Below are 20,318 nucleotides of genomic sequence, written 5' to 3'. Positions count from 1 at the left end.
TAAACTCCCCCTGAGCCTAGACTTCAGATCTCCAACTCTCTAGATCAACCTTCACACAAACGCCACACCGACGAACAAAGAAGCTTGAACAACCCAAGCACTAAACCGCGAAACTAAGCCGCAAACAAACACAGAAAGCTCCCTAGGATTTATCTTTTTGCCTCAGCTATCTTGCTTCTCTAGGACATGCCCAACACCTCCTTATATACCCATCAAGACTTCCTAATCACCATAGGAGAAGATTTCCAAATTTCATAAGAAAAAGCCTTTTTCCTTTTTGCTATTTTCCTTTTCCTTGTAAAACTCCAATTTAATCAACCAAATAAATAGTAGTTTTCCTCTTCAATTCATCCTCAAACTGTGCTTCAATATTGCCTTCTGAAACCTTCTAGAAACTTCTCACGCACATAAAACAACAACAATCCTGTATCACGTCTTGAATCACACAGACACTACTTCAGCCATCCAATACATCTACATTCTCCTCTTTTTTGACTATTCTTGTGAACTCATCAGTTCAAACACCTAAACACATCACCAAACACATCTTCATTCTCCCCCTAAATGAGTCACAACATGGTCAAAACTAACTGGAAAATTCTCCTCGCTTTGCAATACGCGGTTGATAGCCTAGTACACCACCTCCATAGAACTCATCTTTTCTAACTCAAATCTTGTTGCGCCTTAGACCTCCATGATTGACTCCTTGAATGAATCTGAAACAATTCCTCTTAATATGTCCTTGAACTCCACAATGATAACATGTAGGACCATGAAACCTTACATCATAAGCATTCTCCATTCGGCTCCTCTCTCTCAACAATCTGAAACATCTTGGTCTAATATGCCCAACAACACCATAATGATGACAAACAGGTCGAAAAACGTTTCTAGGTGCATTCTGCTCTTTCACAAAAACAGTCTCTGAAGCAGTCTTTGAAGTAGTCTTTGAAGCAGACGTGATTTTTCCACTTGAAAAAACACCGTATCCGATTTTGAAACTTTTTCTTCATATCCGAGGCCACACTTATCAGTCTTGCCAATACTCAGAATGTGATCCAACTTCTCTGTACTATTATAAAGCATCTTCAAATTCTTTTGAGTTTCTTCAAGCTGCACTTTAGCTTGTAATGCTTCTTCTCCCTTCTCTGTTGTATATTTCTCTGCTTCAACGACTTTAGCCTCTAACTCAAGCTTCTCCTTAATCAAAACTGAATTATCATCAACTACCTTAAGCCAATGTGCATACAGCTTCTCATAACTCTTACCAAGTTCTTCGTAACTCATATCCTCTCCATCACTATCACTATCAGATTCATGTTCAGATACAGTTGCAGGTTTTGCTGCAGTTTCAGAAGTAGTTGCAGACACTGATGCATACACTGATTCAGAACTATCTTCAAAAGTTGTAAACGCCACAAAATTCTTCAGTTCTTCTTCTTCATCTGAATCAGTTTCAGAATCACTAGTAACAACATTCATAGCCTTCTTCTTATGCTTTTGTAGATTGGCACAATCAGACCATACATGACCATATCCTTTGCATTTAAAACATTGAACATTCTTTGATGAAGTCTTCATCTCTTCACCCATTCTACTTTTCTTCTCTTCGCCCTTACGCTTCAGAAATTTAGCAAATTGTCTTGATAACATAGCCATTGAATTTTCACAAGATGATACCTTAAGAGCTACTCCGATGTCAATTTCCTTCTTTATTGCTTCTTTAACTTGATCATCTTTCTTCTTTACTCCTTCAGCTTCATATGCTTTGCTTAATTCAAAAGCCTTTAGAATCCCAAGAAACTCATCAAAAGCCATCTCATATAAATTATGAGCTTCTTCAACTGCAGAAATTTTTTGACTCAAATTTTGCAGGAACAGATCGCTTCAGTTTCTTCACAAGCTTTTTATCTTTGTATTGCTTTCCAAGAGCAAAAGCCTCATTAGATATATCACATAACTTAGCACTGAACTCAGCCACAGTTTCATTTTCTTCCATCCTTAGATTCTCAAATTGTGATGCCAACATATCCAGCTTTGTTCTCTTATCACTAGAAGTACCCTCAAATATATTCTCCAATGACTTCCATGCTTTCTGAAGCTGATACACATTGAGAAATTAACTTGAAGTGGCTTGAATCAATAGCATTGTAAATCGCTGTCTTAGCTGTCAAATTACAACTTGATAGCTTTTTCTCTGCAGCAGTCCACTTATCACTGGGCTTAAGACTCTCAACCCCTTTCTCATCCACAACTTTAGGAGGCTCCCAATCAAGCTCAATCGAATTCCAGCAATCTTCATCAAGGTTACTAATAAACGCTTGCATACGAACCTTACAATACCTGTAATTCGTTGAATCAAGCAACAGTGGTCTTGACATAGACATGCCTTCTCTGTATGAAGTCATCACAACTGATTCAAAGCTCTGTCTTACTTCCTGAACTACCCTCACCCGTGATCTACCCGAAACTAGACTTAATCTCTATCGAGAACCCGCTCTGATACCACTTGTAAATGCGGATGAGGCAATAATAAAGTGCAGAAAGTAAATAACACAAGAACTTTGTTAACGAGGTTCGGTTTTTCCTACTCCCTAGGACCACATCCAGATTTCGATTTCACTAGAACAAGAAAGCAAATACAACCTATTCGCAAACGCGTAAATCAAGCACAACCCTTTTAATTCACCGCTCCGTTCTATAACATGAAATCTTAAGGATAAATCTTTACCCTTAACTAAACTCACACCGAGCCTAGGTTCAAACCAAGATAACCTAACCTCAGGTTAAACTCCCCCTGAGCCTAGAATTCAGATCTCCAACTCTCTAGATCAACCTTCACACAAACGCCACACCAACGAACAAAGAAGCTTGAACAACCCAAGCACCAAACCGCGAAACTAAGCCGCACACAAACACAGAAAGCTCCCTAGGATTTATCTTTATGCCTCAGCTCTCTTGCTTCTCTAGGACGTGCCCAACACCTCCTTATATACCCATCAAGACTTCCTAATCACCATAGGAGAAGATTTCCAAATTTCATAAGAAAAAGCCTTGTTCCTTTTTGCTATTTTCCTTTTTCTTGTAAAACTCCAATTTAATCAACCAAATAAATAGTAGTTTTTCTCTTCAATTCATCCTCAAACCGTGCTTCAATATTGTCTTCTAAAACCTTTTAGAAACTTCTCACGCACATAAAACAACAACAATCATGTATCACGTCTTGAATCACACAGATACTACTTCAACCATCCAATACATCTTCATGTTTTTTATTAGATAAGAGTTGTACACTTTTAAACCTTCTACAAAAATAAACCATAATGAATATGACATATTACCCTCTTCACATCAGTATTGATACTTAAATTAATCGATTTTAAGACTAAATGGATATACGATTCCTTACAAAAGAGAAAAATTTACAAGCATATATAACTAATTAAATAAATTGTTAAAGAAAACAAGAAGTTTTGGACTTTAACAAGGGTCATAATTTTTTTTTTAGTCGGATCGGAGATAAGAACAAGTTACCCTTTGAATTTAGAACTCGTGATCTTGAGGAGTTCATGGCGAACATACGAACGTACGTACGGGTCACATATGTGTAAGCTCTTTTCAGTGTCAAAAACAATTCATACATAGCCATTAGCCAGTATTAAGATCCGCTCATGAGTATGTCAACTGACTTATTTACATATATGATCAAAATGTTATGTATTTTCTATCATTAATTAAACAAAAGACAAATAATAGCATATTGTTGTCTCTTTCATGGAAGTATTACAATTCACATTTGTATTTCTATAGAGTGTATGAACACGGTGTGATTCTACTTCAGCAGCTAGATACTTCGGCATTTATTTCAAAGATGACATCTACAAAATCTTTTGTTTAATCGGGAAAATATCAAAGAGAATCAAATTAGAACTAACTAATATGTTGCCAAGTTCGGGGTAATGACAAAATATGGATATGATAGAGCGCCTTTGATTGACCTAGCAATTATTTTATAGGGATAATTGAGCAATTCTTTTATAGGGATAATTGAGCAATGGGTTTAGGGTTTAAATCTTCAATATCTATGCCCTTTTAGGCTTTAGATTATTGGACTATTTTGATAATCTATAAAATTCAGGCTATTTTGCTATGAAATTTACCCTCTTTCTTATTTATGAATTTAATAAATATATAGTATAATCATATATATTGTAACAACATATACAGTAGGTAATATTTAACATATTAATCATATATTTTTGTTTACGAATATATAATTCTGTAAAATCCAAATATAGAAATACAACTGCCCTCTTTTTTGATGAAATAACTTAAGTAATGAGAAACAAACACACTTCGCAACAAAAGCAGAAATTAAAGAAATATTCTTCAACCAAGTCATGGTCTCTCATCTCAGTATCTCACTCACTCTCTTTCCTTGGCCGAGGTCAAAGCCATATCAATTTATTCTACTATATTAATTTTGAGAAGTACAAATATGCAAGTAACCTTATAGAGTGTAAAAACTTATATTATGATGTTATTGGTCTTAACACAAATATTTAATTTGAAATTTTAAAAATAAAGATATATTACTCAATTTATGAATTTATCTATGTATTTCATTATCATATAAACTTATTTATCTCTTTGACATAAATATTATACTGTACTAGAAAACAACATAAATATGATTTATCTCTTTGACATAAATATTATACTGTACTAGAAAACAACATAAATATTATTTATCTCTTTGACATAAATATTATACTGTACTAGAAAACAACATAAATACAAATTGACATAGCCGCAACATAAATGAAACACTTGTATTTGCATGTTCCAATGTCTCTGACCCTTCTTTGACCTTCTTCTTCTCTTTCCCACTACTACTCTCTCCTTAATGAAAGATCAAAGAGAGAAAGACTCGTCTGTGTTCTACTGTTCTCATTAAAAAATCCTTATATATAGTTTTAGCCTTTATAGCCGATCTCAAAAGCTTTATCCTCTTCATTTACTTCTCCTCCATCTCACCACATCAAACACACACACTTATACGCGTATATAATACACATAATATACAGAGAGAGAGTCCCCATGCACCGTTCTTATAAACCAATCATCTTACTTCAACAAAAACACAACAATTGTCTTAAATTCTCCTTTCGTTTCCAACACTAGTCTCATCACTACTACCACAAGAAGCTTCATTCATTACTACTACTAGCCACCACAAGAACTCGAAGAAGCTTCTTCATTCACCACTACATTCACAATCACAGATCTCTTGTTTCCCAAACTAAGAAGAAGAAAACAAAAAAATGCAGCAAAACTCTCTTCTTCTTGCTCTGTTTCTCCTCTGTTTCTCAATCCGGTCCGGTTCGGGTCAAAGTGACGATCTTCGAACTCTTCTCGAACTCAAGAACTCTTTCGTCACAAACCCAAAAGACGAAACCATTCTCCGAACTTGGAATGCAGATGATCCCAATTTCTGCAACTGGACCGGGGTCACATGCGGTGGTAGTGTAATCATCGGTTTAAATCTCTCCAGTTTAGGCTTAACCGGGTCAATTTCACCATCGATTGGCCGGTTTAATAACCTAACCCACATCGATCTGTCTTCGAACCGTCTCGTTGGTCCCATCCCAACGACTCTCTCCAACCTCTCCGCTTCGTTGGAAACGTTACATCTCTTCTCTAACCGACTCAGCGGCGAGATACCGAGTCAGCTCGGCTCGCTCGTGAATCTCAAGTCGTTAAAACTCGGAGACAACGAACTCAACGGTTCGATCCCGGAGACGTTTGGGAACCTCGTCAGTCTCCGGATGCTTGCGTTAGCCTCGTGTAGACTCACCGGTACAATACCGAGTCAGCTGGGGAGACTCGTTCAGCTCCAGGCTTTGATACTACAAGACAACGAGCTCGAAGGACTGATTCCGCCGGATATTGGTAACTGCACCAGCCTCGTTTTGATTACCGCGGCGGTGAATCGTCTCAACGGATCGTTACCGGCGGAGCTGAGTCGACTCGTNTCTCATCACTACTACCACAAGAAGCTTCATTCATTACTACTACTAGCCACCACAAGAACTCGAAGAAGCTTCTTCATTCACCACTACATTCACAATCACAGATCTCTTGTTTCCCAAACTAAGAAGAAGAAAACAAAAAAATGCAGCAAAACTCTCTTCTTCTTGCTCTGTTTCTCCTCTGTTTCTCAATCCGGTCCGGTTCGGGTCAAAGTGACGATCTTCGAACTCTTCTCGAACTCAAGAACTCTTTCGTCACAAACCCAAAAGACGAAACCATTCTCCGAACTTGGAATGCAGATGATCCCAATTTCTGCAACTGGACCGGGGTCACATGCGGTGGTAGTGTAATCATCGGTTTAAATCTCTCCAGTTTAGGCTTAACCGGGTCAATTTCACCATCGATTGGCCGGTTTAATAACCTAACCCACATCGATCTGTCTTCGAACCGTCTCGTTGGTCCCATCCCAACGACTCTCTCCAACCTCTCCGCTTCGTTGGAAACGTTACATCTCTTCTCTAACCGACTCAGCGGCGAGATACCGAGTCAGCTCGGCTCGCTCGTGAATCTCAAGTCGTTAAAACTCGGAGACAACGAACTCAACGGTTCGATCCCGGAGACGTTTGGGAACCTCGTCAGTCTCCGGATGCTTGCGTTAGCCTCGTGTAGACTCACCGGTACAATACCGAGTCAGCTGGGGAGACTCGTTCAGCTCCAGGCTTTGATACTACAAGACAACGAGCTCGAAGGACTGATTCCGCCGGATATTGGTAACTGCACCAGCCTCGTTTTGATTACCGCGGCGGTGAATCGTCTCAACGGATCGTTACCGGCGGAGCTGAGTCGACTCGTGAACCTCCAGACGCTCAATTTGGGGAAAAACAGTTTCTCCGGTGAGTTACCGAGTCAACTCGGTGATTTGGTTAATCTCAATTACCTTAACTTGATTGGTAACAAGCTCCAAGGTTTGATTCCCAAGAGATTAACAGAGTTGGTTAATCTTCAAACACTTGATCTGTCTTCGAACAATCTCACCGGAGAGATACACGAAGAGTTCTGGAACATGAATCAGCTCGTGTCCTTGGTTCTATCGAATAATCGTCTCTCTGGTTCATTACCGAAGACTATATGTTCTAACAACACAAGCTTGAAGCAACTTGCTCTGTCTGAAACTCAACTCTCCGGCGAAATCCCGGCGGAAATCGGAAAATGCCAGTCGTTAGAAGCGCTTGATCTGTCGAACAATACGCTCACAGGTCGAATCCCAGACTCGTTGTTTCACCTCGTCGAACTCACGAATCTTTATCTTAACAACAATACCTTGGAAGGTACGTTATCTCCATCGATATCTAACCTAACGAAACTACAAGAGTTTACTCTGCATCGCAATAACTTGGAAGGCAAGGTACCGAATGAAATCGGATTGCTAGGCAAATTAGAGATTCTGTATCTATATGAGAATCGTTTTTCGGGTGAAATGCCGATAGAGATTGGGAATTGCACGAATCTGAATGCGATTGATTGGTATGGTAATCGAATCAGTGGAGAGATTCCTTCTTCAATAGGAAGATTGAAAGAGCTTACTCTGCTTCACTTGAGAGAGAACGAGCTTGTTGGTAACATTCCAGCCACTTTAGGTAACTGTGACAAACTGACGATCTTGGATTTAGCTGATAACAAGCTCTCGGGTTCGGTACCTTCCTCGTTAGGGTTCTTAACCGCGTTAGAACAGTTACTGATTTACAACAATTCTCTTCAAGGAAACCTTCCTGATTCACTTGTCAACCTCAAGAATCTCACAAGAATCAATATTTCCAGCAACAAGTTCAATGGTTCGATCAGTCCGTTGTGCGGTTCAAGCTCTTATCTTTCGTTTGATGTCACGGAGAACAGATTCGAGGGAGATATACCACTTCAGATAGGGAACTCTCCTAATCTTGATCGTTTAAGGTTAGGGAAGAATCAGTTCACAGGAAGAATCCCTTGGACGTTTGGGAAGATCCGGGAGCTGTCTTTATTGGATATCTCAAGCAATTCTCTAACGGGAATCATTCCGTTAGAGCTTGGTTTGTGTAAGAAGCTGACACACATTGATCTCAACGATAACTTTCTTTCAGGAGTTATACCACCATGGCTTGGAAGGCTTCCATTGCTGGGAGAGCTTAAGCTTTCTTCTAATCAGTTTATTGGCTCTCTCCCTACTGAGCTGTTCAACTTAACAAAGCTTCTTGTGTTATCTCTTGATGGCAATTCCCTTAACGGATCGATCCCAGAAGAGATTGGGAACTTGGAAGCTCTTAATGCACTTAACCTCGAAAAGAATCAGATTTCAGGTCCTCTTCCTTCATCAATAGGCAAGCTGAGCAAGCTTTACGAGCTTCGGTTATCGAGAAACGCGTTAACTGGAGACATTCCAGTTGAGATAGGACAGCTACAAGATCTTCAAAGTGCTTTAGATCTCAGCTACAACAACTTTACCGGACATATTCCGTCCATGGTGTCCACGTTACATAAGCTTGAATCCCTTGATCTGTCTCACAACCAGCTTATAGGAGAAGTTCCTGGCCAAATCGGAGAAATGAAAAGCTTGGGATATCTCAACCTCTCTTACAACAACCTCGAGGGGAAGTTAAAGAAACATTTCTCTAGATGGCAAGCTGATGCATTTGTAGGCAATGCAGGTCTTTGTGGAAGACCTCTTCTAAGTCACTGCAACAGAGCTGGATCAAACAAGAGCCAACGAAGTCTTAGTCCCAAAACCGTGGTTATCATCTCGGCCATTTCATCGTTAGTAGCAATTGCTTTGATGGTACTTGTAATCTTCCTTTTCTTCAAGCAAAGTCATGATGTTTTCAAGAAAAGGCGAGGCGGGAACAGCGCAGTCTCATCAGACTCTTCTTCTTCTTCACAAGCTCCTCTCTTTAGAAACGGAGGTGCAAAGTCAGATATAAAGTGGGAAGACATTATGGAAGCTACACGTTACCTTAACGACGAGTTCATGATTGGATCAGGAGGGTCAGGAAAAGTTTACAAAGCTGAGTTGAAGAGCGGAGAGACGATTGCTGTGAAGAAGATTCTTTGGAAAGATGATTTGATGTCAAACAAGAGCTTTAACAGAGAAGTTAAGACACTTGGAAGAATCAGACATAGACATTTGGTGAAGCTGATGGGTTACTGCAGCAGCAAAGCTGAAGGTTTGAATCTGTTGATTTATGAGTATATGGAGAACGGAAGTGTTTGGGATTGGATTCACACGAAGAAGAAGGAGTGTCTTAGTTGGGAGACAAGATTGAAGATAGCAGTTGGGTTGGCTCAAGGAGTTGAGTACCTTCATTATGATTGTGTTCCTCCTATTGTTCATCGTGATATTAAATCGAGTAATGTGCTTCTTGATTCCAACATGGAAGCACATTTAGGAGATTTCGGACTCGCCAAGATCTTGAGTGAGAATTATGACACCAACACAGAATCAAACACTATGTTTGCAGGCTCTTATGGATACATCGCTCCAGGTACATTAAACGTCTTTCTCAAGTTTCTTGACTTGCCTTTTCAACTGTTTAAGCTAATGTTTTTGTTCTTTGGGTTTATGTTCAGAGTATGCTTACACGTTGAAGGCGAGTGAGAAGAGCGATGTTTACAGTATGGGGATAGTGTTGATGGAGATTGTGACTGGTAAAATGCCAACCGAGAAAATGTTTGATGAAGAGACAGATATGGTTAGATGGGTACAGACGGTTCTTGATACTCCGCCGGGTTCTGCAGCGAGAGAGAAGCTGATTGATTCAGAGCTTAAACCGCTTTTATCCCGCGAAGAAGAAGCAGCTTATCAAGTTCTTGAAATAGCGATTCAGTGCACCAAGACTTATCCGCAGGAGAGACCATCTTCAAGACAAGCTAGTGACTACCTTCTTAATGTCTTCAACAATAGAGCTTCCAGTTACAGGGAGGTTCGAACTGATGATACCTATAAATGATTTTGGAGTCGTGAAGCTTACTAAACTCGATATATTTCTTCATTGGGAAACTCTGTTTTGCTTGAGAATAGATTGTTGCATCATTTGCGTAGTCATATCAGTTTGTGATAAATAAACAAATTACTCTTCAATTTGCTAAAGAAAAAAAAAACTACTATTGATTTATTTAGAGATAAGAAGTTCAAGTCCAACACACATCATGTAATCACTGGAAGGTAAAATTACCATTTCAACTCCCAACTAAACATGTACTAGTACATATTAGCATTACTAATTTACTACTAGCCATAGAATATGAAAATATTATCAGTATGTATAAGATAAAGTGAGAGAAAGTCCTCAAGACTCAGCTTCTTCTCTTATATTTTTTTTGTTCATAAGACTTAGCTTCTTCTCTATAGGTTATTGTTTATTTCTATCTTTCATTTTCTTGAGTGTAACAAAACAAAGCAATTTTCAAAACAGAACAGAGGATTTGGTTTTGATCTTTATTTATTTTTATAAGAAAATGGCGTCTATAGAAATGGCTTCGAGGGATCATAACACGAAAGAAAAGAATCTCACATGTTTTGTTACTGATCGTTTCAATAGCTGTCGTGCTTTTCCTGTGGATGGTTCTGCAAGTAATGAAGAGAAGAATAAAGAGGTTCTTGAATGTTCTTCAAGATCCTCTGTTTTAAAAACAGGGGAACCTCTGCAGATTCCTTCTTCCAACCACAATCCAACTTCTTCTCCCCTAGAGACCAATTCCAATCCGTTTTGTAATCCGGGTCAACCTGAGACCTCTTCAAGAAATGGTGTCATCATTGGAGCTTCTTCTCTGGTTCAGATTTGGGAAGCTCGGTCGCAGCAGTCAAGCTCGAGTCTAAGTCAATCGCTAATAGATAGCAGGACGAGTTCTGGATTAAGTCTCTCGGACATTTCGAATTCGAGTTCTTTTTCTGAGTTTCTCAACGAAGTGGAGAGAAAAAACAACGAAAGCAGTGGTGAAGAAATAGATTGGTCTCCTCAATCAGACATGAGTAATGTTTCAAATTCTTGTGAGAATGATAGAGAAGGGAGATGTTTTCTTGAACTGGCTACTTGTACCACTAGGGTAAGAGGGCGACAAGCAAGTGAAGACGTTTGTAAGATGATTTTGCGTAACCGAGAAACTGAGCTCGAATGGCTCGATGACCGCAACGCGGTTTCAAAGTTCTCCCATCGCGGGTGCCGACGTCTTCAGGTTACTTTTATTTTATCCTAAACTGGTAATTTAATTTAATACATCACACTTCAGACGATGTTACTTCAATTAAAATGGTCTCTTCCTTGTTATTTAGTATATGCTTAGAATCCGAAGTTTGGAAAGGTGCATTGCCATTCAAGAAAGATATATGTCGAAATCAGCAACATCAGGTGTAAACCGGTCTTTGCGAGGATCTAGTGTGATGAATCACAGGTAATGATCAGCTTATTCAGTTATTTGAACTTCTAGAACATCTTTATTAAACCAAGCTATATTTATTGATCAAATGGAATCAAAATGTAGGGATAAATACAAGACAAAAACTGAGAAGGGGTCTTGGGAAAATTTGAATAGCGCGGGAGAAACTAAAAAGTTATCTAGACCAGTATCTTTTCGGATGAAGAGGGTGTGTAAAATGGCCTGCAAAACAGGAGATAAGAATGTTTTGCAAGAAAAAATGGAGAATAGTAACACGAGGAAGAACTATGAAGCTGCAAGCAATATGAACAGTTCAAAGAAACATGAAATTGAGGGGAAAGCTACAGAAGAAGGAGAAGGGTTGAGAAAAGGTATGGTGAAGGAAAGTGAAGAAACGAACAAGTCTTCATTTAGTACTGCAGAGAAAGTGAATCTTTGGGATTCTAAGGGGAGACCTAATAGGATAAGAACGATGGGGAAAGCTAAAGACGAGGAAAAAGCTGCAAGAGGAGTCATTGATGATGTGAAGACTGTAGAGAGAAATAAAGAAATGCGGAAGAACGAAGAAGTTAGTATTTGTGAAAATGGTGAAACCATGGAGATTGAGGAATATAGAACCAACCCTCAAGAAGTTACATCAGTGGTTTGTTTGGAGCAAAGAGAGGGAGAAGAAATTGCAAGTCACATCTTTAGAGAGAACGGTAAAGAGGAAAAATCTTCACAAAACGATAAAGAAATATCAAAAGCCAAGAAGCAAGAAGGGTCGGAATCATTATGTATGATTCTTGAAACACCAATATTTCTAAGTGATTGGGATGAAAATGTAACGGAATATAAAGAATATGAAGATTACAATGGAGAGAGTATGTATTATGATTGGATTAGCGATATATCACGCCCACGAAGCTATTGGGAAGCTCTCAAGAAACAACGGGAGCTCGAGGTTATGAACAAGAGTCCAGAGAAAGATGATATGCGGAACTTAATCGAGATGTAGGTTAAAATGTGATCCATTCGTCATTTTCTAAAGAGTAGCTTTAATATCTTTAATAACATTAACATGTATAATTGACTGATTGCTTGTGTAGAAGGACAGTTTCTGGCTTCCTCGCAAGTGAGTTTCGGGAAAAGATTGACAAAATCATGATCTCACGCATGCAAAAAAAGAGGTTAGAAGTAGAAAGCAATCTTGTAGAAGAAGACGAAGATAACGAGGAGAGCTTGGGTGAGTGTTCAGCAAGGTACCAAGAGGACCTAGAAGAAACTGAAACAGAGAAGGTAGATCTTGAACCAATAACTGTAAGTGATGGTTTTAGCCAACATCTCTTGATCGTTACTACAATTTCTTTAAACCCTAAGGACCTCTCTGTGAGTTTTTTCTCTGTTTTGCTATGCTTATTTCTTAGGTTAGTAGCATTGCGTGTTGGTGAAGTAATTAATTTATGGTTGTCTGTTAGTAAAGTAACTAATTTATTATTAACACAGGAAACACAGATGATATGTGATCTCAGGCAACAAATCAAACAGCTTCAAAGAGAAATGTTCGAACTACAAAGTTTAGTCAAATCTTGCGTCGATTTCCAGAAATCCATGAAATGTGAATCACTTTCTGGTGAGTAAACACTATTCTTGAGTAAACATTATTGATGTAACTATAACTTTGAACTATGTCAAATTCAGTATCAGATTCTCTGGAAAGAAACTGTTCTGTCTGCTTGGAGATGCCTATAGACTCACTTCTCTATAGGTACATTTGTCTGCTTGAGTGCGCTTGTAAAGCCTAGCTAGAAAGCGAGTGTGGTTGAAACACGAACGCTCTAATGAAACTGCGGTTTTGTTTTGCAGGTGCGGACATATGTGCACCTGTCTGAAATGTGCTCATGAGCTTCAGTGGAGTAGTGGGAAATGCCCGATCTGTATGGCTCCAATTGTAGATGTTGTGAGGGCATTTCTTGATTCTTAGGGGCACAGGAAAGAGACGACAAAATAATATTTTTAACTCAAAGTATGCTAAGTAAAGTTTAAACACTTTCTATAAAAAATTCCATGTGAAAATAATAAGAATGTTTGTATATATGATTTGTAAAAATGGTTTTCTCTAATGAATGATTTAATTTCTTGTAATCAAATTTAATGTGCTGGCCAAAATCGTTGCAGCAAAAAACATGAAAATGATATAGTATCAAATAACTAAGGGGCCCTTTGTAACGACTAAGGATAGAAATTGGCTAGAGACAAAGTTTTTAGATTGCCCAACATTGGTTGGACATATCTTTTGAACAGTTTCTTTCATCCTACTCAATATATACTATAATTTGTGTGTGTGTGTGTCCATTATACGGATTTAGTTTTGGAATACAATATATCGATGTTACTAATACTATATACGGATTTATATTACTGAAATATATATGCTTAATAATTGAAAATTAATACGTGACTCATTCGCAAAACCAGAACCAGACCAGCCACATGAAATGAAAGTGCTCTTCACATCTTTCTACAATATACATTATAGTTAACAATCATGCATGTCTATAAGTATCATTATCAATATATTGAAGAAAATACCATGATATAAGTATATATATGGTGTACACACAAAAAAAAAGTATGTGGGCAACAAAAGTTGTTTGGCCGAAGAAAGAATAAAGAGAAACTGTTAAAAGCTTTTAGAAAATTTTAATTTATTTTTGTTAAAATGTTAAATCAAGTCACAAAAAAAAAATCTTTTTATATGGTTTATTCATTAACACATGGGATGTCTCCTCCTCGTGATTCCATTTAAAGAATCACATCCCATCATTTTCGTTTTCTTCTTTATTTCCTCAAACCTTTTTTGTAATATTATCTTCTTACATGAAAGGAACATCAAACATTTTTGTATCATATTAAATTAATAATTATATTAAAAAGAGATTTCGGGTCTATTAAGAAAGGATAAAAAGAAGAAGAAGAAAGAGTTGACGTTTGAAGAGACTTTGGTTGTTCGGTTGTCATCCTACAAAGCTTCATCTTAACTTTAAAAATGATTACTTTTTTCTAGACCACTAAGGGTGTGAATGGTTGCAGCGGTCAGGGCGGACAAATCTGTCTGCGGACTGGACCACTTTTTATTTACCATTCATCAAATGCAGTCTGCAGTGGTGCGATCTAAATAAAGCAGAAACAAGACCGCTGCGGACCAACTGCGGACCGCTTTTACATACAAATAGACTTGGTCCGCAGTGGTCTGTTGTCCGCCCTATTTTTGGGGCAGACTAAACCGCTGACGGATTTGGCCGCCCTGACCGCAGTCACCATTCATACCCTAATTGATTTCTTAAGTATTCCATTAACTTATTTATCCATGTGATATGTTTCGCTAATTCGCCCTAATTAAAAAGAGGATACTTTAACATATATATATATTACTAGAAGTCATCCCGTGCTACGCAATGTTGTTCAATTTTAGTAATTTAGAAATTATTAGTTTTTATTTGTTTATTCAACAATGATTATTTTTGTGATTTTAAAAATATACTGATCATTTTAGTTTTTTTTGGGTTCATTTTTTTGGTGTTACTTGAGTTTTCCTTTTATATATAGTATTAGAGTATTTTAATATATGGAGAAAATTTTGATTGTATAGTAGAAGGTATGGTTTTGACCAAAAAAAAAAATAGTAGAAGGTATAGTTTTTTCTCCTTTTAGATTTTCAATACATATTAGAGAATGTGCATTGGTGAAAGACTCATTAAGTTTCTCATCATATAATATTAGTTTTTTAATATAGAGAAATTTGAGAACATCTTTCTAATATTGTGTGTCTCTTGGTGAGTTTCTCGTCAATATAATATTTTTATTTATAATGTAACTTAATATTTTTAATATAATATTATTTGAATACTTATTTTGTTATTTTTCTTTGCATTTGATTTTTAATATAATATTATTAATATTTTAAAACATATTAAATTGCTTATTAATTATATTTAATTTTATTAAGTAGTTATATTTCATATCATATATGTATTATCAATAATAAAATTATATATACTAATATAACTTGTAAAAAGTTTCACGATACTAATTTTTTTAACTCTCATAATTTGTTTAATCATACTAATATTTTTATTGTATCAACTAATATTAATTTTAAATAATGTAAATATATTGTTTAAAATTATGCATAATGGAACTTGTTAGAAAACTCATTTTGTTTTATGACTTATAAAAAAATTAAAAATTAAAAAATAACAAAATAAACTATTTAATTAAGATGTTTAACCTTGAGAATCGATTTTCCCTTTTTCAATTAAAATAATTATATTCCTTTTTCATTTATTTTAATTATTAGAAACTCTATGACGAACTACCAATGCACATAGTCGTAAGCATTCACCATCTTTTTTCTTTTGGCGCTTACGTTTGCGCATTTCTATTAACGGTTCGAAATCTACAGAGAAATGTAATTTTGGAATATAACTTACATGAATGCAATCTAAATATGAAATTTAGATAAACAAAAATGAACTTAATAAATATTTTTACCAGGTAATTTTTAGTGAGGTAAAAAATGCAATCACATTGCTCCCTCATAAGATAATTTATTAATTATACATTCTAATACAAATTAAAATTGTTTTACGAAACTTTAATAATGAAAATGAATCCAAGTAAATAAAATTATAAAAAATTACCCTAATTTTTGGATGAGTATAAACATGCAATGGTTTTATTTCATCATCATCATAGATGCAATTGAATAAAATGAATAATCATTTTGTCGTATCTACTTAGAAGACAAGCCAAAGAATATTATAATGTCAAATGTTATAATAATAAAGTTTCTTAGAAAGTAAACTATTATATGTGAAAGTGGAAAGTGTTATAGGAATTTTTTTTGTTCTTTTATTTCTAAGATGGTTAATTCTAAAACTATTTGATACTAAGATTCTTAAAAATATATGATACCAATATACAATTAGCATATACTACTCAAAACTATAGAAGTCAAATTAATCAGATATAGTATATAAAAATGCAACTCATATCGTACCATGATATAAAAAGACATCACAAGCTTAACAACATGATTTTTTAAGCATATGATAGTAAACAAACAATTTTCCTTTTTTATAATAGTTTTGAATACGTTTTTTTTTGCTTAAAGATGAATACTACTAAGAAACTAAATTTACAATAGAGAAACACATATGCATCGTCCAATAAGAAGAAGTTTATCTTGCTTTACCACATGAATGTCTAAAATAAAATAAAAATTGAAATTCTAAAATATAAGAAAGGAACAGAACCTAACAGGCCCAACATATTGAATCATGGTATAGTTGATTTTTCTCAGGACATAGTAATATTAACACAACAACCAACAAACACGACAACCCTAAAGTAAAAATAAAACATGGTTCAAGGCTCTACCCATAGGCCAAGCAAGTGAAGTTAAAGAGTAGGGCATCAGTTTTTTTGGGCATATTTTAGGCCAAAAGTTTTATGTTTTTTATGTAGAGAAAAATAAAATTAAAATTATAAGTTCAGTTATTAACTCTAATTAAAAAGTTTCCATATTCGAAAAGTTTTAAAAGAATAATGAGTTATTTGGCAATATAATATTTATTTTCATATGAATATTTAAATGAACAACAAAACATTGAAAAGAGAAAGAAAAATGTGAGCAAGCAAAAAACGAACTACAATGTGAAAATAATGAAAATAATTTTTTATATTAGTATATTTTATAATTTTGTTTACAATAATAAAAATGGGTTTAAAAAAATATTGGCGTATGACATCCAAAATTGCCGGACCGGTTCATGGAGAGTAGGAAAGACATACATAAACACTCTAATGAATAAATAAATTTGTCAAACATTCTCACGTAATTTTTTTCTATGTAGTACTAATGTGAACAACAAACACGAAAACCTGCAAAAATAATTTTAAAGTTCTTCAAGAATACATATTGAAATTTGGAAAGATATATAAAAATAATATAATTCTTTATAGGAACCTAATGACTGAAATTAAACAATAATAACTGAAATTTTATTTTAAAAGGAGAGTACTTAAGGATTGAATTCTAATTTCATGGAAAACGGAATGAATTCTACTTTTATGGAATAAAAATTTGTAAGTTTTAATATTACTTACAGAAAACATCCCACCATTAGATTATATAAGATTAAAGGCCAAAAACTAAGGAGACATGAAAATCTAAAATTTATGAATTTATAAGAGAATTTTGAGAACACATAAACATCCCACAGTCTAACATAATCTAGAATCTTTTCTTGTCCATGATGAATCATTTATAAGATTGAAACCCAGAAATAAATTTTATACATAATCTAAAATCCGGCTTTGTCCTGAATCATACATAAGACTGAAACCCATATTTAGAATTTCAAAATAAATTATAATCAATTTTTTTCTTAGGATGAAACCACAAACTGATAAATGGTGGTTTTAGATCATAAGGGTCTACAACGGGTTCTTATTGAAGAAGAGAAAAAGGAAATGTTAAATAGTTTTTTTGTTTGTTTTATGGGTCTCTAATTACTTAGGACTCAAATACAAATGAATTAATTATGTCCCAACAACAAAAGAAGACATGTGTTAGATAGATAACATGCCAAATGTCATCTTCTCAGTAAAAGCTGAGAAAAACCTTTTCATATTATATAAGATGTTTGAGTACATAGTTTTATATCCATACTATACAATCAGTGTATTAAAATAATTGTATGGATCATCAGTTATAGCTACTTTAATTTGTAATCATATGTTTGGCGTTTATTCTTAAAAGCTTTTAATTATGAAATAATCTTGAAGGACCATATATATATGTAGATAAAGGCTTATATGTAAGCTTTAGTTAGCTAAAAGATGAGATTCCACAAAAAAAAAGCTGGAAGCTGGTCCATTGTTACACAGCTTGAATCTTGGGACCAATTTATTCGTATGCCACATCTCTTTTTTTTCTTTATCATTTAATATGTATAACTAATCATTTTAGTATTGTACTAGTTTCTTATTCTAGATAAGTACTTGTCATAATGTCTTGTAGGTTGTATGTAGCTAAATGACAATGGCGATGTTATCTCTTCTTAATAGTTAACTTATGATATTTCCTTTGTTTCACCATGATTAGTATAATCCAAACAAATTAAGAAAATATATTATGATTTTCATTATGTCACTAAAAACATGTTTATTTTAACACAAAAACGCCTCTTACTTTAAAACTTATTTGAAACGAATGAAATGTTTTCTTTTGAATTAATGAAAATGATTCTTACTTGAAAGAATATATACGATTTGGTCTAAAACTTTAAAATTCAAGGGGTAATTAGCTTCATAATGTTTTTGAAACTTTTTAATTTGTGACTTTTTTTTCCTCAAACTTCTTTCATTTTTGTTTTTTTTTTTCTCACGGAAATACTCATGAATTGACAGAAATTTACTATTCACAATCACACGCAACGAATATTTTTCTTGTCGATGAACATTGTTTGGTTGATTTGGGAAATCTATCCCGAACATAGGTGTAATAAGAAGGAGAAAAAAAAAAGATATGATTGTGATCAAATTGTCAAGCTGGATCTTAAATGAAAGGTCTCTCTCAGAATTAAAATAACTAGGCACTTGCAATATTAACAGTAAAGGCAAAAGTGAGAGAAGGACCCTTTCTTTCTTCTCGCTGACAAAATTGCTAATCATCATTCATAACGAATCACACAATACCATAATACATTGTACAAACATTTCTCATACTATAAAAGAAGAACTTGAATGTAAACTTTTAAAATAATGAACTTTGAACTAGTTCATCGACAAGAATGTTCATAATCGACTAAGTGCTATATCTTCAAGATATGGAAGACCATAGATACGAACAAGTTATAAAGATGTGGTTTGTCTGTCTAACCATGGCGTAAACTAGCGTAAAATTCAATTTAAGGTTTCAAACATCTTCTAGTTTTTGTCTAACCATGGCGTAAACAAGCGTAGCTGATGCATTCATTATTAATTTATTGGTTGGATACAATTCTTAAGAAATGCCAAAAAAAAAATGGCACATAAAGGATTTTTTTTTTCAACTTTTTTTATATATAATTGAAGAGTGATTCTAAAAGCTTTTTCATGCCCAAAAACTAATTTTCTAGGATCGGGAGGAAACCATATTAAATTTTGAATCTCCGGAGCTAATACTACTCGGATCCTATCTCTTTTTACCAATGAATCAAGACGTTATTTTTTTTAGACTATAAATGGGTTGAAGAAAATTTAAACTCTTTATTTTTTTTGTCAACAACACTTTATATTAATGAGACGTACGAAAAGCAAAACAAGAGAATATTATTTACAAAAAATGCATGTAAATATAGTCACTACGTGCTAACTAATCCATTTTAGCATTGATTTTATGAGAAAGTAAAAAAGAAATTTACCTTTCTTTAATTTTTTTCGAAACGGTTTCTAAAATAATTTGGGAAATATGTAACCAATATGTCTTTCAATGTAAAAAAAAAATGTAATCAGTTCGTCTGTAAAGAAGATAATATCAAGCGATTAGATTAAAAAAAAAAAAAGACTGTCGAGATATATATAAATATGAGATAAGGTAAAAAGAAAAAAAGAATGTGGTGTCCTTGTCCTAAGAATAGCACTTCCCTAAGCCATAGGCTATTCTGGAATTGCATTACATTTCTCACCCCACCATGTTCCTAAATGATCCCACTTCTCTTTCACCCCCAAACCCTAATTAATTAAAACCCTAATCAAACCCTACAAACATCATTAAACACAATCCCAGAGTCTCTTCTGTCCAAAAAACCTTAACTAATTAGTGTGCATACATTAAATATGAGTTGCCCACTAGC

At 34.9% G+C, this 20,318-nt stretch overlaps 4 protein-coding genes across 4 annotated transcripts; 3 read left to right on the top strand and 1 right to left on the bottom strand.

Moving 5' to 3' along the window:
• On the bottom strand, positions 910-2,408 carry LOC104763118. Its single transcript, XM_010486533.1, has 4 exons — positions 2,125-2,408; positions 1,880-2,051; positions 1,523-1,785; positions 910-1,393 (listed from the first exon to the last, which is right to left on the bottom strand). Exons 1-4 carry the CDS (start codon positions 2,406-2,408, stop codon positions 910-912), a joined length of 1,203 nt encoding a protein of 400 aa, XP_010484835.1.
• On the top strand, positions 4,986-6,157 carry LOC109130460 (LRR receptor-like serine/threonine-protein kinase GSO2). The gene is made up of 2 exons (XM_019240028.1): positions 4,986-6,032; positions 6,137-6,157. The coding sequence occupies exons 1-2, from the start codon at positions 5,325-5,327 to the stop codon at positions 6,155-6,157; spliced, it is 729 nt and encodes a 242-aa protein (XP_019095573.1). The 5' UTR covers positions 4,986-5,324.
• Positions 6,059-10,144, top strand: LOC104760494 (LRR receptor-like serine/threonine-protein kinase GSO2). The gene is made up of 2 exons (XM_010483419.2): positions 6,059-9,545; positions 9,631-10,144. Exons 1-2 carry the CDS (start codon positions 6,176-6,178, stop codon positions 10,008-10,010), a joined length of 3,750 nt encoding a protein of 1,249 aa, XP_010481721.1. The 5' UTR covers positions 6,059-6,175; the 3' UTR covers positions 10,011-10,144.
• LOC104763117 (RING finger protein PFF0165c-like) lies at positions 10,534-13,399 on the top strand. Its single transcript, XM_010486532.1, has 7 exons — positions 10,534-11,235; positions 11,333-11,451; positions 11,542-12,429; positions 12,525-12,735; positions 12,922-13,048; positions 13,117-13,183; positions 13,282-13,399. Exons 1-7 carry the CDS (start codon positions 10,534-10,536, stop codon positions 13,397-13,399), a joined length of 2,232 nt encoding a protein of 743 aa, XP_010484834.1.

The sequence above is a fragment of the Camelina sativa genome, chromosome 18 (assembly GCF_000633955.1).
Source record: "Camelina sativa cultivar DH55 chromosome 18, Cs, whole genome shotgun sequence".
Lineage (NCBI taxonomy): Eukaryota > Viridiplantae > Streptophyta > Magnoliopsida > Brassicales > Brassicaceae > Camelina > Camelina sativa.
This window is presented reverse-complemented; position numbering and strand designations above follow the sequence as displayed.

What these genes read in the sequence shown, in the direction of transcription:
- LOC104763118 (XM_010486533.1), bottom strand. Translation starts at nt 2,408, where the DNA reads ATGACTTCATACAGAGAAGGCATGTCTATGTCAAGACCACTGTTGCTT. An exon ending in ATTGATTCAAGCCACTTCAA is followed by an intron (nt 2,052 to 2,124) that starts GTTAATTTCTCA and finishes GGGTACTTCTAG; the next exon opens with TGATAAGAGAACAAAGCTGG. An exon ending in TGAAGAAACTGAAGCGATCT is followed by an intron (nt 1,786 to 1,879) that starts GTTCCTGCAAAA and finishes GGGATTCTAAAG; the next exon opens with GCTTTTGAATTAAGCAAAGC.
- LOC109130460 (XM_019240028.1), top strand. Translation starts at nt 5,325, where the DNA reads ATGCAGCAAAACTCTCTTCTTCTTGCTCTGTTTCTCCTCTGTTTCTCA.
- LOC104763117 (XM_010486532.1), top strand. Translation starts at nt 10,534, where the DNA reads ATGGCTTCGAGGGATCATAACACGAAAGAAAAGAATCTCACATGTTTT. An exon ending in TCTAGTGTGATGAATCACAG is followed by an intron (nt 11,452 to 11,541) that starts GTAATGATCAGC and finishes ATCAAAATGTAG; the next exon opens with GGATAAATACAAGACAAAAA. An exon ending in ATGCGGAACTTAATCGAGAT is followed by an intron (nt 12,430 to 12,524) that starts GTAGGTTAAAAT and finishes TTGCTTGTGTAG; the next exon opens with AAGGACAGTTTCTGGCTTCC.
- LOC104760494 (XM_010483419.2), top strand. Translation starts at nt 6,176, where the DNA reads ATGCAGCAAAACTCTCTTCTTCTTGCTCTGTTTCTCCTCTGTTTCTCA. An exon ending in TTATGGATACATCGCTCCAG is followed by an intron (nt 9,546 to 9,630) that starts GTACATTAAACG and finishes GTTTATGTTCAG; the next exon opens with AGTATGCTTACACGTTGAAG.